This window comes from Gadus morhua, chromosome 12 (genome assembly GCF_902167405.1).
Source record: "Gadus morhua chromosome 12, gadMor3.0, whole genome shotgun sequence".
Taxonomy (NCBI): Eukaryota; Metazoa; Chordata; class Actinopteri; order Gadiformes; family Gadidae; genus Gadus; species Gadus morhua.
In genome coordinates this window covers 28,952,847-28,970,837 of record NC_044059.1, presented here as the reverse complement: position 1 = coordinate 28,970,837, position 17,991 = coordinate 28,952,847, and the positions used below count along the sequence as shown (strand labels likewise).

At 46.6% G+C, this 17,991-nt stretch overlaps 1 protein-coding gene across 1 annotated transcript in view; it reads left to right on the top strand.

Annotated features, from left to right (window-relative positions):
- Positions 1-1,249: 1,249 nt before the first annotated feature.
- LOC115556361 (glypican-5) overlaps positions 1,250-17,991 on the top strand; it is a 26,478-nt gene continuing 9,736 nt past the window's right edge. Inside the window, exons 1-9 of the mRNA XM_030373567.1 lie at positions 1,250-1,579; positions 2,263-2,424; positions 6,925-7,469; positions 9,188-9,370; positions 10,380-10,540; positions 10,704-10,763; positions 11,042-11,164; positions 13,933-14,053; positions 16,912-17,062. Coding sequence (XP_030229427.1) covers positions 1,408-1,579; positions 2,263-2,424; positions 6,925-7,469; positions 9,188-9,370; positions 10,380-10,540; positions 10,704-10,763; positions 11,042-11,164; positions 13,933-14,053; positions 16,912-17,062 — 1,678 coding nt within the window. The 5' untranslated portion in view covers positions 1,250-1,407. The remainder of the gene's footprint in view (positions 1,580-2,262; positions 2,425-6,924; positions 7,470-9,187; positions 9,371-10,379; positions 10,541-10,703; positions 10,764-11,041; positions 11,165-13,932; positions 14,054-16,911; positions 17,063-17,991) is intronic.

Below are 17,991 nucleotides of genomic sequence, written 5' to 3'. Positions count from 1 at the left end.
TAAGTCAGTCCTTTCTAGCAATTCAAATAAATTGGCAAATATCTATACATGTATAAACAGTTTTTAGTTGGATGAATAACCTGTGGCTCAGAAACGTTAACGACTAGGTAATAAATAACGTTAGACAGTGTTATCTGTCTCATCACCGTTATGACGTTACAGCTTTCCGATGGCGATGTGGATTTCCTACTTATCCGACAAATGCCGGTTGATTACAGCTTATATATGAAACACATAATGTTGTCACGACCCTATCGAGGGGAGCTTAACAAGCTTATTGACAACACCTGAGCAGGGCTTATTTAAGTAGACCTGTGAGCCCAGTGTCGGGGTGGTTCTCGTTTGGGAGGCACCACTTATTGTTTGTTCCTTTGGTCTTTTGGTTTAGTTGTATCCTATGTTTACACCTGACAACACTACACCCATACACTTTTACTTACACACACACTTGCATCACTGACTAGATTGAATACACACGCCATACCTTATGCTATGTTATATTCACTTGTTTATAATAAATCTCTTTGTTAAACTCAGTCAATTTTGTACGTCTCCCCTATTTGCAATAACCGCCACGGTCGGTATGTGACAATGTTACACAGCCTATGGAGAGCTGCCTAGTCTTTACTCGTAATATTGATCCGTTTCTCTCGTTTACTATTGAATGTCAAATGTGTGTCTCAAATAAAAGTGTGTATGATTTAGGGGTGGGAGGACATTATGTTGTTATTTTTTCTCTATTCAATGAACGGAGCCAAACTCTGAGCAGTCTCTGGTCAGAGTAGCCTACACCGGCTGTTGTAGGACTTCAAGGTGAGCATACGGGAAAGTTCCGTTTCTTCTTCTAGTTGTTAAGCCTTTATCGGACATCATCATACCAGAACGTTGCATTATCAGATATAGGTTGAAGCGACTCGAAGGGGATGAGTTTGGATTGAGTGTTGTTGTTTTTTCATTACGGTCGGGATGTGGGCCAAGGTTCCTTTGCAGGCTATTCTTAAAAGAGAAATAAGAAAAAAACAACGCATGATTAACTTATCATATTCTTACAAAGATGCAAAAAGCAATTGATTACATGTACCCTAAATGAATGCCTTCGAATCTGAAGTGGGTTTGTAAGCGAGGGACGCCGTTTTGGTCAAGTCTGTCTATGCATTTGCGTGTTAAGGGCATGTGAGTGTCTGTCCGTCGCGCGTGTACGTGCGACGGACAGACACTGAGGGAACCCCCCCCAGCTGAACCCCATAACTCCGGGCTCCAGGGAACCGCGGTGGTCTCTTCGTTGCTCTCACATTTCCAGGTTGCAATCTTTAGGCACATGAGTAATCCCATTGGCGGAGGACTTCCAGTGGCTCAAACTACCACACTCACTCCTCTCTCCCCCTGCCTGCTCATTGAGATGGTGCGATGTCCCGTTCAACTTTCCAAAGCGCGGACCTGTTGCGGTTTATCTTTCTCTATTGGATGCTGGTTGCGTGTTGCTGCACGGCGCATGCAGATGACTGTCTGGAGGTGAAGACTGCTTACATGATGCGCCAAATAGGTCCAGTGGAGTTGGTGCCTAACAAACCCAAAATAGGTATGTCCGACTCCAACAATGCCATCAATATCGGCTTATTTATGAAGAAGATATGACTTACTGTATGTAATAGGCCTGTTATATTGTGTAAAGGTTGAATTTAAAGCACATGTTGCAATGTTGATTTAATTCTCACACCGGGAGAGGCGTTTATTTCTGGATAACAAGTTGATTTATTCAGATTAAATTCTTCTTATGTAGGCCTTATCAATTAATGAAACACCTTATTACAAAGATTACTAATATCATGTAGAGGGCAGACGAGTGACACACACGTTAAATTGTAACTTTGGCTTTTAAAACATTTGGCCTAATGGAACTCTACTTGAATAAAAAACATTAGTACAATTCTCGGCTAGCCTAAACTATAACAACTAACTGGATGCAATGTTTTATTTGAGAAGGTCAATAGCGTTTATATTATATAGCGTCATCTTTGGGTTGATGCGTCTGCATTTTATTTTGGACCTTTTAAAGGTTCTCTGGTTCTCAATTTGGCTTGGGATGTCCTACACACCTGCATCAACCTTTATGTTGTGGCCTAGAAGGTCTGAGTAAATTCTTATATAACAATTAAAATGAACCCTTCACTGGATCTCTCTCTCTCTCTCTCTCTCTCTCTCTCTCTCTCTCTCTCTCTCTCTCTCTCTCTCTCTCTCTCTCTCTCTCTCTCCCCCCCCCAGGTGAGCCTCTGGAGGTGTGTAGCCACGCTGGCCCCAGCTGCTGTAACAGCCCGATGGAGGATAGCTACATGACCGCAGTCCGCGCCGAGACACAGCAGAGGATCAGATCCTACAGCTTTGAGCTGAAATACCTGCTAGCCGGACACAGCAGGGCATTCCAAGGTTAGTGTGTGTGTGTGTGTGTGTGTGTGTGTGTGTGTGTGTGAGTGTGTGTGTGTGTGTGTGTGTGTGTGTGTGTGTGTGTGTGTGTGTGTGTGTGTGTGTGTGTGTGTGTGTGTGTGTGTGTGTGTGTGTGTGTGTGTGTGTGTGTGTGTGTGTGTGTGTGTGTGTGTTGGTTGGCAGAGGAGTTGTTATTATCCAATATCATTGGACATGACGTTGTTTTGTAGACAATTATGAACCCTCTCATGCACACTTACTAAGGCATGCACGCACACACCCACGCACTACACATTTTTCCCCATCATATAATTAACCCTTCCGTTAATGGATCAGTAGCTTTCCGTCCACAAATTGAATTTTCGGAGGAAAATATTAACAATTAAAGATTATAAATCAATTTAAACTTCAATAGAAATACCAATATCTGTAAAGTGCTTATTCCCAATACTCCACTACATCTTTATCCTAGATTAGTATCTTTATTTAGCAATGCCCACAGGAAAAGTGGATTGGTTGAATCCACTTTTTTTCGTTCTCCTAATGTGCTAATGAGTCAATTATGTAAGTGAGAGGCGAGCGAGAGAGACGCACTCAATGGTCTCTAGGTACGAACCGGAAAGATGAATAATGCAGGTGAACAGCAGCTATCAAATTAACCAAACTGTTCTTCAGAATACCTTTTGATTAATTATAATGTTGGATTGGCAGATGTGGCTTGTACATTAATTGGATAAACAATTCTAAAAAAATATGTGTTTTTATTCTAAACACGTATTGTAAACGTATATTATGTGTCTGCCCATTCTGCGACTGTTGCACTCCTACCCGTCCCTCGCAGAGGGTATTGTTTGGGGGGTTTGAGGCTTCTGGCCCGTGGATGTGATTGTGTCGCCCTGTGAAGCCATTTCAGAGTCTGGGTACTTGGTCGTTCAAGATCGCTCCATGTTGGATGACAGCATTGAAGCCTCAGAAAATTCGGAAAAAACAAACAAAAATACGCTGGACATTGTTATTTTTTCTGTGCGAGTGTTGTGGTGTGTTGTGCGAGTGTTGTTGTGCGATGTGTGAGTGTTGTGGTGTGATGTGGGAGTGTTGTGTTGTGTGTGTGTGTTTGTTGTGTGAGTGTTGTGGTGTGATGAGGGAGTGTTGTGTGAGTGTTGTGGTGTGTTGTGTTGTGTGTGTGAGTGTTGTGGTGCTGTGTGTGTGTTTGTTGTGGTGTGTTGTGGTGTGTTGTGTGTGTGAGTGTTGTGGTGCTGTGTGTGTGTTTGTTGTGTTGTGTGAGTGTTGTGGTGCTGTGTGTGTGTGATGTGGGAGTGTTGTGTTGTGTTGTGATGTGTTTGTTGTGTGAGTGTTGTGTTGTGTTGTGTTTGTTGTGTGAGTGTTGTGTTGCGATGCGGCCGTGGATGCGGTTCTGTCTGTGTGGCGCCATGGCGGCTGCCACACAGACAGCCGATGTCCGACGGACCTCTGGGAGGGAGCAACAAACTCTCTGAGGACGCGACGGGAGAAAGAACTTTGTTGCAACTCCCTGCTCCCTTTCTCCCTCTCCCTCTCTCTCTCTCTCTCTCCCTCTCCCTCTCCCTCCCTCTCTCTCTCTCTCTCTCTCTCTCTCTCTCTCTCTCTCTCTCTCTCTCTCTCTCCCTCTCCCTCTCCCCCCCCCCTCTCTCTCTCTCTCTCTCTCTCTCTCTCTCCCTCTCCCCCCCTCTCTCTCTCTCTCTCTCCCTCTCTCTCTCTCTCTCTCTCTCTCTCTCTCTCTCTCTCTCTCTCTCTCTCTCTCTCCCCCCCTCTCCCTCTCTCTGCCCCCCTCTCTCTCTGCCCCCCTCACTCTATCTCTCTCCGTCTCTGTCTGCACCATAATCAGGTTTTGTTCCTGACCAATGAGAGGGTGAGCGGGGGAGAATGTTTACATTCAGGACGTATCCGTGGCAAAATGTTGTTGCCGTGGGCAACAGCCGGTCTCTTACGGGCTGGCCTGAATAGGAGGAAGAATACTCTGCTTGTCCACTTGTCTTTCAACACTATTCACCAGCAGTGGGGTTGGTGTGTGTGTGTGTGTGTGTGCGTGTGTGTGTGTGTGCGTGCGCGCGCCTATAATTGATGGTTAAAGTTGATGAGACAAGGCCAATAGACATGAGAAAACATGTCCAGCTCCACAGCTACTTGCTGTGAGTAAACATAAGCTGGCCCTAGACTGGTACACCTCGTGAACCTCTGTGTGTTGACCCTCGACATGTGTCACAGAGCCCTAAAGACAGGACATTAGAGCAAACATCTTCGCCCAATCAGAGGAGAGAGGCTCTGTGGATTCCAAAAGCTTCCAACCGAACTTGAGGGGAGTTGATTTATGAAGATATTTGGTGAAATGAAATAAGCGCTCCAACGAACAGCTGAGGCCAATTTCCCGAAGCCGCCGTGGTCCCTGGTGGATGCCCGGTGTTTACGGAGGGAGCTGAAGTGAAGACACACGGACATGCCCAGTGGGGCTGTACTGCTATTCCCAACCTACCCTTTACATGACTCCTCTACCATGGTCAAGGTGTGTGTGTGTGTGTGTGTTTGTATGTGCATGTGTGAGTGTGAGTGTGTGTATATGTCTATATATGTATGTGCCTGTGTGTGTGTGTGTGTGTGTGTGTATGCGTGTATGTGTGTGTGTGAGTGTATGTGTATATTTTTGTGTGCGTGTGTGCGTGAGCGTGTGTGCGTGTGTGTGTGCGATCGTGTGTGTGCGTGAGGGTGTGCTTGATGAATATGTCATTAAGTCCCTCATGCCTCTACACACCCGAGCCGCAGCTGTCGACCAATCACAAAGTGGGAAAAGCTTATCACATGACCCCCAAAATAATCTCAGCCATGTCACTCGATGCTTCCCCATTAATGCAGCATTGAAACGTGAACGCAAACAGACAATAGCGTCCACACACAGACACACACACGCACACACATGCACACACACAGAATGACGAAAACACACACACAGACACACATACCAAGCCGTCCTTCAATCCCGGGCTTAGAGCATTGAGCCTCTCGCGGTCCCTCATCTGCATCAGCATTCTTCTGTCTTTCGCCTTTCTAACCCCCACTCCTGACAACGCCGTTGAATGTCCCTAAACTCCTCCATCCCTCCCCCATGTTAGACTTCATCCTTCTATTGTCTATTCTAACATAGAATTAATGCGGGGTGAGATTGGTAAATCTATCTCCAGGGCCTTTCCTTGGTTTGCTCACACACTTATTTCCGGTGATTTCGTACTTTTGTTGTTTGATACAAACCCTTTCCTTGTTGGAGGTTGCATTAAACCAGGCTTGACAGCAGAAGCATGGAACATAATAATAATAATAATAATGCATTTAATTTAGAGGCGCCTTTCAAGACACCCAAGGTCACCTTACAGAGCATATAGTCATCATTCAAAACTATGTAAAACAGACTAGGAGTAAAAGGAAAACAGAGGTTAAACATGAAGAATAATATTAATTAATAACACTCAAAGACGCCTAAAGTGAAGGGGGGACCTCACTAACTACCACCAATATGTAGCACCCACTTGGGTGATGCACGGCAGCCAATCGGTGCCAGAACGCTCACTACACACCAGCTTGAGGTGGAGAGTTAGGGATGAGGTGCATGCAACATGCATCTACATCAACATGGAAACACTTTGGCCGCCAGGGTCGCTACGTGTGTACGACACGGACACGTGCACACACCTCCGTCAGAAACACGCAGGCAAAGGCTTACCGATGGCCGCTGCCGCTGTCACAGAGAGGTTGGCCTCTGGAAGGAGTTGGCCTTTGTGTTTAATCCTCTCTCTCTCTCTCTCTCTCTCTCTCTCTCTCTCTCTCTCTCTCTCTCTCTCTCTCTCTCTCTCTCTCTCTGTCTCTCTCTCTCCCCTTCCTCCAGTTGTCTCCCCCCTCTGTCAAAATGCCATCAGAATGACATCACGCTTTACAGTAAACAACTTTCACACTTGTGCACAAGCACACACACATACAAACACATGCACACACACACACTCACAAACTAATACACACACACACAAACAAATGCACACATATACACACACACAAACACACACACACACACATGCGCGCACCCCCCCACACACACAGACACACACTAATACACACGCACACAAACTCATGCACACATATACACACAAAACACACGCACACACCACATTTTGCTATCTGGCTATGGCTGATGTGATTGTAAAAATAGTGGTGGGATTTGCTTGAGGCTATTCTGGCGTGAACTTCTGGTTGGCCTTGAGTTGACATCAAGGTTGACGAGGCCAACATGACAGATATTTGGAATGGTCAGTCAGCTGACACACAGATGTTGAACGTCCTCAAACACTGACACGAGAACAAGACAATCCTTCAAAAAACTCAAAATGAGCCCATTTCTAACTTCCTGTTGAAAATATCAGTATGAATTTGGAAGAACATGCAATTAACAAAAAATGTCTTTCTCTTCTTCCTCACCTATTCCAGAGACCTTCCTGTCGCTGGCGTCCTTCACGTCTAACCTGACCAGCACACTCCTGGACAGCGCCTACTCCGCCCTGGCCTCCGACTGTCGCCCCCTGGTGGCCCGGCTGTTCCAGGACATCGAGCTGCACCTCTCTGGGGACGCCGGCAGCTCGCTGGAGCTCGCCGTGCGCCGTTTCTACGACGACCTGTTCCCATTGGTCTACCGTCGCCTGCTCAACCCCGGGATTGGCCACACGACCCCCCCCTCCGCCCACTCCTCCACCAATCAGGACGAGTGCCTGCGCATGACCAGGCAGGACGTCAGCCCGTTCGGGCCCCACCCCCGGCTGCTGATCGGCAGCCTATCACGCGCCCTGGAGCCGGGCAGGGCGCTGAGCCGGCTGCTGGGATTGGCCGGGGAGGTGGTGAATGCCACGGACAAGGTGGCGCTGGGCAGGGAGTGTGGGCGGGGCCTGGTGCGGATGCAGTACTGCTCTCACTGCCGGGGGCTCACCCTGATCCGCCCCTGCAACGGCCTGTGTGTGAACATCATGAGGGGATGTCTGGTGAGTCGGGAACCGGGGGGTCTACACACGGCCAGGTGCGTCTGTTAAAGGGGCGGTACACAGGGCCAGGTGCGTCTGTTAAAGGGGCGGTACACAGGGCCAGGTGCGTCTGTTAAAGGGGCGGTCTCTACACACGGCCAGGTGCGTCTGTTAAAGGGGCGGTACACAGGGCCAGGTGCGTCTGTTAAAGGGGCGGTACACAGGGCCAGGTGCGTCTGTTAAAGGGGCGGTACACAGGGCCAGGTGCGTCTGTTAAAGGGGCGGTATATCTACACACGGCCAGGTGCGTCTGTTAAAGGGGCGGTACACAGGGCCAGGTGCGTCTGTTAAAGGGGCGGTATATCTACACACGGCCAGGTGCGTCTGTTAAAGGGGCGGTCTCTACACACGGCCAGGTGCGTCTGTTAAAGGGGCGGTACACAGGGCCAGGTGCGTCTGTTAAAGGGGCGGTATATCTACACACGGCCAGGTGCGTCTGTTAAAGGGGCGGTCTCTACACACGGCCAGGTGCGTCTGTTAAAGGGGCGGTATCTACACACGGCCAGGTGCGTCTGTTAAAGGGGCGGTCTCTGCACACGGCCAGGTGCGTCTGTTAAAGGGGCGGTATCTACACACGGCCAGGTGCGTCTGTTAAAGGGGCGGTCTCTACACACGGCCAGGTGCGTCTGTTAAAGGGGCGGTATCTACACACGGCCAGGTGCGTCTGTTAAAGGGGCGGTATCTACACACGGCCAGGTGCGTGTGTAGATACCGTGCGTGTGTAGAGATTAATAACATTAATACATTGCATTTTTACAGCGCTTTTCTCGCAATCATAGGGCTTTACATAGGAAACAATCAACAAATTATGAACAAAAAGAAATGCAAAGTTGATGGGGGAAGGGAGGGGGGTGGGGTGGTCTAGGAGTATTGCATTTTTTTTATCTCATTGTGAAATTTCAGCATGCATACAACAGCAAACATGCAATTGTCTGTTTGTGAGGGGGTGTTTGTATGTGTGTGTGTGTGTGTGTGTGTGTGTGTGTGTGTGTGTGTGTGTATGTTTGTGTGTGCATGTCAACAGTAGACGACCTCCAATCACTTGTAACGGCCACCATTGCAACCATGCTCGTTAACCTCTTGAGACGCAATAGGGGGGGGGGGGGGGCACAGACAGCTCAGATCGACTGCCTGCTGCTCTAGAGGATGGAGTGTTTGTCCACGTCAGGGAGATAGTCCGTCACAGGGAAGGCTCTTAGAGAAGGACGACCGCCGAGAGGAATGCGCCGCTCTGTTGTCATGTGCTGCTGAGACACGATGCGCTGTGTTTGTACTGTTGTTGATTATCCACACCAAAGTATATTGATTTTATATTGATTTTCATGAACTAAATTATTTCAAATGTTTTTCTTGTATGTATTTCATAAATATAAGGTATTTTAATCCCTTTAAGACTGTGATTAAGGGCCATGCCAATAACATTAAATTTAATTTAAGATAATTTGATTTAATTCCGTTGAACTGAAATTGGGAACTATCAGAACTTAAGAAAGCATCAGAATAGCAAAGAGATTTCCAGCAGAAGAAAGCAGGTTGTCACACCCTTTCTAAAAAAATATTTGTCACGTCCCTAAGAAGGCAGGACAGGATACCTTAAAGCATCAGTAACTCCTACAGGCTCTCTGTCCACAGACACGCATCACGTATCTCTGCGTCCCTTCGTCCTGCTGTGTGTCTAGGTGGGGGTGTCTGAACTGGGGGGCCCCTGGACCAGCTCGGTGCTGCTGCTACAACGCTTAGCCGCGATGCTAGCCGCTAGCAGCGGCCCCAACACCATGGAGCTGGCCCTGCTGTCGGTGCGGAGCTACGTCAACGACGCCATACTGCACGCCCAGCTGCACGGGCCGCGCATCACGGCCACGGTGAGCGGAGGAGGGCCGAGGGGAGACGCTCAGCGGCTGAGGGGGGAGGAGGGAGAGCCAGAGAGGGGGAGGAAGGGAGGGAGAGAGGGGGAGGAAGGAGAGCCAGCGAGGGGGAGGAAGGAGGGAGAGAAGAAGAAAGAAAGGAGCTTTGTATACAGGATGATAATGGATCAGATTGCTAATATTTGATTCATTATGGACCTACTTATCCCGTTTTCTATAGAGCTGACAGTTAACAAGTCGTTTGCTCGGGGCCCTGGCATTGAGAAGGAAGAAATGAAGTCTTTCCAGTAGTCTGAAGTCTTCAAAGAGCCGTGGTCTTCCTAAAAACACATTCCTACTTAGAGAATTTAGTTGTTTCCTAAGTGTGTGTGCATGTGAGCGTGTGTGTGTCTGTTTGTGTGTGTGTGTGTGTGTGTGTGTGTGTGTGTGTGTGTGTGTGTGTGTGTGTGTGTGTGTGTGTGTGTGTGTGTGTGTGTGTGTGTGTGTGTGTGTGTGTGTGTGTGCGCGTGTGTGTGTGAGAATACAGATTCAGGGTTTGACAAAGAGTATCGTTGGCGGGACAACCAATACCCAGAATGCAACCCGAGAAAGAGTGATGAGAAAGTTTCTGTGGCTAATCTCTTGACAAATAGATGACAAACACACACACACACACATCCACATGCACACACACACACACACACACACGCACACACACACACACACACACACACACACACACACACACACACACACACACACACACACACACACACACACACAACTGCACACAGTGTTGGAAAAAGCAATAGAGTTGCAATCCAAATTCTGGAGAACATTCAGGACTGAGAGTAGATCCCTCGGGGCACTCTGTCTGGACACACACACACACACACACACACACACACACACACACACACACACACACACACACACACACACACACACACACACACACACACACACACACACCACCCATACACATAAATATATATCTATAAATATTCAGAATTATACTTTTCTGTAGGTGGAGAAGGTGTGTGGTCAGCAGACAGAAACACACAATGCTGCTTCAGCTGAACCAGAATTCTTGACATTTGGGGTCAAATCGACGACCTCTTTGACCTCCTCCTGGGCCCTCTCGCCCGGCCCTGAGACCCCCCAGGATTCCCAGCCGGCCCCCAGAAGGTGGGTTTCTGAGTGTTCGTTGGTTTCTCTGTGTCAGTGTCAGCTTTACAGTCGGCATGACGGAATAAAAGAGAAATTAATTATTTTGGAATGTGTATGAATTTCTCATTCATGTTGATTCTTTAGTCTATTCAAACCAGTGTGTGTTTATCGGTCCCCATAGGTCCCTGCCTCTCAAAGGATCCAGAGGGGATAAGCTCCGCAGCCTGAAGAAACTGTCCAGGTATCGTCTTCAACTTGGACATTTGTTCGTTGATGACAGTTAATGACATTGAAGGAGCACACTAAGGAACCTGTCGTATCGTGACCATCAAGCTATATCATCTAAACATATTTAGTTGTATTTTGTGATGCTACATCATCCTTATTGATTGGACTTTGAAATTTTAAAAAGGCTCAGTATCTGCTGCAGGCCAGTACAATACTTTCAGATTCCTGCATCTGTCTCAAATGTACACATGAGAGTGTCACTCATTTCCCCTCTTTTATCCTCTTCTCCAGGGAGTTCGAGGGCGCCATCCAGCGCTACCAGTGGTTCTTCTCCGAGCTGCCGGAGATGTTGTGTGAGAGCGAGATCGAGGTGGGCCAGCACACCTGCTGGAGCGGGCGGGACGTTGTAGAAAGGTGGGTCGTTTATGTTCTCGTTCTATCTTTTGGGGACCTTTTCCCTTTGTATGTCTGTAACGTCAAAGGTGTTTGAAGTTAAGATTCGAGAGTCGTTAAGAGAGAGCAGAAAAGTGAGAGCATGATTCTGAAAATAAATCCCTGCCCTGTCTTGCTCCCTCCATACGTTTTTCTGTCATTGAGATTTTTGAATTTCATCACGCAGCTGTGATTGACGGTCAGATGGATTCCCCTAACCCAACCAGGGTAGAGATGCCATTTGATTGAGGAGTCTGACAAATGGTTTGAGGTCCAAGTGTGTGAAAGAACGTTTCAAGAAAAATGTCCAACACTGTTCTACATTACATACAAATACATAGACGTGATCATTTTCCTTCTTGCCTCTGTCTCCCATGCATTTCTTTCCAGCCATCCTTTCATTCATCCGTCCATTCACTCCTCTATTCACCACACATTCAGCCAGCCCCCTGACCCACTTCCCTGGTAGTGTGTGTGTGTGTGTGTGTGTGTGTGTGTGTGTGTGTGTGTGTGTGTGTGTGTGTGTGTGTGTGTGTGTGTGTGTGTGTGTGTGCGCAAGTAAAAAGTAGATTTGTGAAAAGTGTGTTTGACGAATAATTGCTAGGTTCCAATTGATCCGTTTGTCTCATCTGACCTTTCTGAGCTAATTGAGCCACACAGACCTATATTAAAAGTGCCTCCACTTTTGTAATATGTTTTTAGCCACAAGAGGGCAACATTGATCCATTATCTTCAGTGATCTGAACTACGGGAAACTGCTCCAAATGATATAATGTGTAGTATATTTTAATTTTATATGTTATGTATATCGAATATACCCTCCTCCTTCAAGCCCAATTTGTCCCCAAAAATATAGAGATAACAATAAAAAGGATAAGGAACAAACTGCATAAGGTAATGGGATTCATACACAAACAGTTAAGAAGCTTGAGTCCCAGTCTGGAGCACCGGGCATAACGCTACAAAAGTCTGTTGTTTGCAGATGACCTGCTGCTGTCCATAGAAGGCCTAAAGCAGCACATATTGGTTCTGCACAGCTTCTCTCAAACCTGGGACTTGACAGTGAAAAAATTATATTTGATGAAGACCCAGCCTACACAAATACAAATTCTGGGGTCCACTCGCTAACCAAGGTTTTATAACCTTGGACAAACTTAAATTCTATGTGCAGAATTTTTCAACACCAAATGGGTCATTTGGAAATCATGCAACCTCAGCTTTTATAAATGTATTTAGAGAGAGAGAGGGAGAGGGAGAGGGAGAGGGGGAGGGAGAGCGAGCGCGAGCGCAAGATAATAGAGAAAATAATATTAATCCTCAGGAATGAGGCTAGATTTACAGTTTAAATAATCACATACTCTCAATTCAGATCACTATCTCAGGCTTCTTCAACATTAGCTTCTTCTCTCTGTGTGTGTGTGTGTGTGTGTGTGTGTGTGTGTGTGTGTGTGTGTGTGTGTGTGTGTGTGTGTGTGTGTGTGTGTGTGTGTGTGTGTGTGTGTGTGTGTGTGTGTCCTTGGCATGCATGCTGGTAAACCCTTTCAAATATTGCCTACAGTGCAGGGCTAAACTGGGATAATAGATTTTTGAGTAGGTGTTTGTGCAGTATGTTAATTTGCATGCCTGCGTTCATGTATTCATATGTTTGTTATACGTGTGCGTGTGGGCGTGTGTCAGTCCGAACTCATCCATGGGGCTGTGCTGCATCAGGGAGGTATCACCACTGAGGTGGTGATTTATTCTGGATCCTTCCCCAGGACTTATGAGAACGTCCCTCAGATTCTCTCTCTCTCTCTCTCTCTCTCTCTCTCTCTCTCTCTCTCTCTCTCTCTCTCTCTCTCTCTCTCTCTCGCTCTCTCTCGCTCTCTCTCTCTCTCGCTCTCTCTTATTTATATATATATATATATATATATATATATATATATATATATATATATATATATATATATATATATATATATCTCGGCCTCCACATTCTCTGAACAGGCAATTTTTGCGACAGGCGCGCCAGAAAGTCAGAAATGTAAAGAGACAGACAGAATACAAATAAGGGGATTTCTGTTTGGGATGTTGGAAAGACAAGGAGCTGTCATACTCAATAGGACAAGGCTTACACAGTGGAACATGTTGCCTGGCTGACATCAATGAATTTTAATTAGACAGTAAACGCCAAACTGTGACGCTAATGAAGCAAGCTGAATGTTGGAGGAGGTTTTACAGCGACCAAACGTAGACGTCCATCTCTCATATTACAGACCACCTCTTTACTCTGGATCTGATTTTAATAGGAGGGGAATATATCAGATGATTTCTCCCAACGTTTCCAGTTTGGGTCAATCTGTGTCTTCAGTGGAAGCCAGCATTCCTTCTAACAGCGTCCAATTCTGCATCGTTTCATGTGCAGATGATTGAAAGAAGCAATCATAGCTTTCAAACTCACCAGATGATGTAATACAGATAATCAAAGTTTACATATGTCGAATGAAAATAATAATGAGAGGTGTGCGGTGTTGATACCAAGGTATCATCTTTGATTTCCAATATGTGTTTAGTGCAACATTATTTTCCCAAGCAAAACATTTTTGCGTAATTTTGTGAGCAGGGCAGCAGGGAAAATCTAGTTGACGCTTTGGCCATAACAAGTCATGACCAACCCAGCTCCGCAGTAATACTCTTTGGATTTGTGTATGTTTGTTCAACTCATATATGAAGTCTATATCTCCATATTCCATGTTTTTGTTTTTTTGTAGTTATACAGGTCCTGTGGTTGACGGCAGTCTCAAAGCCCAGAGAGAGAACCCGGAGATGTCTGTACGCAATACCGACGCTGGCCTGCGGGGGGCGAAAAAGAGGCTGGAGCAGCTGATAAAGGTTAGGAGTCCGTTTCAGAGTTTATACAGGATATACCACTCTCCCCAGATTACAACATTCAATCCAGTGTCAATAGAGACCGTTTTTGGGCCTCAGGCTGTAGATGGAAGGTCGTTAATAATATAATGGGGAACGACAATAGTACAGAGCAGGAAAGGAGAATGGATCGGGCAATGCTGCACTGCTTGATGTAAGACTCAGGAGTTTATACAGTTGGACCATGGGGAACTTTTGGCAATAAAAGACATTTATGTTTTGTGAGGGCACACTGAATCATCTGAGGTCGAGCCAACAAACAAAATCACAATGTTGAGCCTGAGAACACCCTATGGAAGAAACAATATTGAGTCTGTAACGCATTGAAAGAAATCGTAACCCAATTCAGATGAATTCAGAGCAGCACAAAGGTTATTGTTGTTCTTCCCACCAATCGAGGCTCTCCTTTGTTGTCCTGCCACTTGCCATTTTTTCTTTTTAGTTTTTGCACATACAGGTATACTATACACCTGACTTTGATGTGATGCCTTAAATTTCACATGCCTACTTAAAAAAAGGCAAACCCCATAAATGTGTTTCTAGAAATCTGTACAGCACTCTACCCAGCTGTGGTTGTTGGGGTTAGGGGATTGCGCAACACTTACATTTCTGTGTACGTTGCACAAAGTCACATTAAATAGCATAGGATAGCGAAGCATGGGCTCATTCCTACGCATTTAGTCACCAGGGTCCTTCGTTCCTCGTTTACCAGCCCTGAGTCAAGGACCTTAAGCTACTCCACACCCATGTACTGTTCCACATCTTCAGCACAGATCTCCACAATCTCCATGGATAATCTGTTTTTTATTGGAGATTTATCACAGTATCCCGAAGCCATGTGTTGGTGACGGGTGTGAAAGGCCCAGGAAAGGGCTGTCTTAGCAGCTGATTCATTTTATCACTAGATCCCACCCCAAAGCATTCCTCTCTCCCGTCCCCAGCACAACGATTGCTTCAGTACGGCTCACAGCTGTGAGCTTCACCGTGCGGCCACGCCCTGAGCGCTGCCGATGCTGGCCTCTTGTGGGCCTTTACCCTTTCCTTAGAGGTTCGAGGTTAGGGTGAATGTGTGCCCCACCTGTTGGCATTCATTTAGTGCTCACTGTCGTCTCTTACTGACACCGTTCCCGCTGCGGACAAGACGCTCCTAAAGCTCACCACGGGATTCCATAGCAGCAGCTCAAGCTACGGTTAAACAGAGAGAGACCCAACCCGATCTGATCACTCAGTATCATGGATGCATCATTTGTGTGTGTGTGTGTGTGTGTGTGTGTGTGTGTGTGTGTGTGTGTGTGTGTGTGTGTGTGTGTGTGTGTGTGTGTGTGTGTGTGTGTGTGTGTGTGTGTGTGTGTGCGTGTGTGTGTGTGTTCCAGCATGTACATAGGCCGGCATGCTGGGGTTCTCCACAACACCAAGCCGACTACATTAGCTGGTAGTAGTCGGCTACTACCAGCCCCCCCCCCCCCCCCCCCCCCCCCCCGGCGCTGTCAGAGAACCCTCCTCTGGGCTCTGCCTCTGTTCTGGGCTTCACCCCCACCTGACATGCCCGTGTTCCTCCTCCAGCGTGTTATTATACAGCCCCCCCCCCCCCCCGACAGAAGGCTCAGAAGGCTCGCTTTATCAACTGAATACATCACACCATCGTATCCCCGTCTCCAATGGCAACACGCAACGCCCCAAATGGTCTAAAACAGGAGAATTGACCAAATAATATCCAATAATTCAGAAGGAAGGTCTGGTTGGCCTTCGTCTTAAGTGTGTTGTGTATAGTTTTGTTGGCGTGTTTAACATGTTCTGTATGGTTATTTTAGCTTGTTATGTTTAGTCATGCACGTTGTGTATGATAGCAATGCATGTTTCGGACTTCTGTAGCCCATGTTTAGTAAGTAAGTTAGTGTTTGTCTATTGCTGCTGGATTCGCCGTAGCTATCGGATCTCACAGAATACCTGGCTCACACATTGGCCTTCAAATTACATTTCTCGCAAGCACTTTTTCTTATTGGAACAGAATCCTTGGTCGTTGTTGTTCATTATTAACATTCGATAAACTGCACTGTTGAAAGCTAGTCCTGATTGAAATAAATCATTCCTGTGACATTGTCCTCTTTTAAAAATGTAATAGTTCAGAACAGGTGTACAGAACATCAACATTAGGCTCTTCAGAGTGCGCCACATTATCCATGGCAGGACGTATCAGACCACCTTAGTGTTCGAGTTCAGAAAAACAAGCTGGCCCCAATTACCCTGGCATCTCCTCTCTGACCTCTGTCTGCTGGTGTTTGTGTATTGATGTGTTTTGTTGCTAGTCACTAAGGAGCACACACATATTTCATTTATGCGTGCACGGTTGCATCATGAACAAATATGCAAAGCAGATTGCCCAGAGTGTCCTATTTTCCTTGGGAATACACTACAACTCTCTGCAACACTCTGCATGCAAAGCTTCTGTAACTGATTGTTATAGAGGCATTGAAGCCCCTGGTTCAAATAGTTTGCTATATTGCCGGCAATGTGAGTGATATTGCTTGTTGTTTAATATAGTATTTTTTATATATATTTTATAGTGTGTGTGTGTGTGTGCGTGTCTGTGTGTGTGTGTCTGTGTGTGTGTGTGTGTGTGTGTGTGTGTGTGTGTGTGTGTGTGTGTGTGTGTGTGTGTTGTGTGTGTGTATGTTTGTGTGTGCGTATGTGTGTGTTTCGGTATCTTTGTGTGTGTGTGTGTGTGTGTGTGCGTGCGTGTGTGTGTCTGTGCCTTTGTCTGTGTCTGTGTCTGTGCGTGTGCGTGTGCGCGCGTGTGCGCGTGCGTTTGTGTGTGTTCCTAGGACCTGCTGGGGGAGCTGGGCTGGGCCAGCAGAGGTAGAGGCCAGCAGGAGGAAGAGGAGGAAGAGGAGGATGGGAGTGGGCAGAGAGAGGCGGGCAGCGGGGAAGAGTGTGACGACGAGGACGGCTGCGAAGGATCTGCACACGACAATGGCAAGACACTCAGTCTCACACACACACACACACACACACACACACACACACACACACACACACACACACACACACACACACACACACACACACACACACACACACACACACACACACAGACCCCCTATCCTTACCAGTGGTGGAAAAATAACCCCAGGGAGGATGGGTCTCTCTCTCTCTCTCTCTCTCTCTCTCTCTCTCTCTCTCTCTCTCTCTCTCTCTCTCTCTCTCTCTCTCTCTCTCTATCTATATATATATATATATATATATATATATATATATATATATATATATAACTCAGTTTTGTCATTTCTGCTGCTCTCAGCAGAGTTGTATCACCCTGGACGACGTGTGTCATAACAGCCAGGGTCACACAGCAGAGAGAGAGGAAGAGTCGAATGAGTCAGGGAGATGAATTATTAATTGTTCTCCTGATTGATTCATCCCCAGGCGTGGGCTGGGGTGTTAGGAAACATACACGGATGACGTCCGAACCCAACTCCCCACAGCAACGTCGGGAGATAATTTATGTGGCTATAATTAACGTCAGGATACGATATGATTGAATACCAAGGCCCTTACGCCTTGGGGTCGTAGAAAAAGACAAAAAAGGATTTCTATGATCTTAATACATCTGAATGCATTGGAAAACAATTCAGTTTGAGTGCTGTTCTTCTGTCAACTTGTGTCTAATCAATCAGTGGTTGAAAACACTTTATATTTACATATATATAGATATATACATATAATACATTTCTACATTCAGACTCCAGGTGTATTTGTGAGAGATGGTCAGGTAAGGAGAGCTTCCATCGGTCTTTAATCTCTCTCTCCTGTGGAATTCAGCGAGATGAAGCGCATTGATTATCTGTGCTGCCCCCCCAGCGCTATGGCCCCCCCCTCACCCCCCCCCTGCCCCCCCTCCAGCC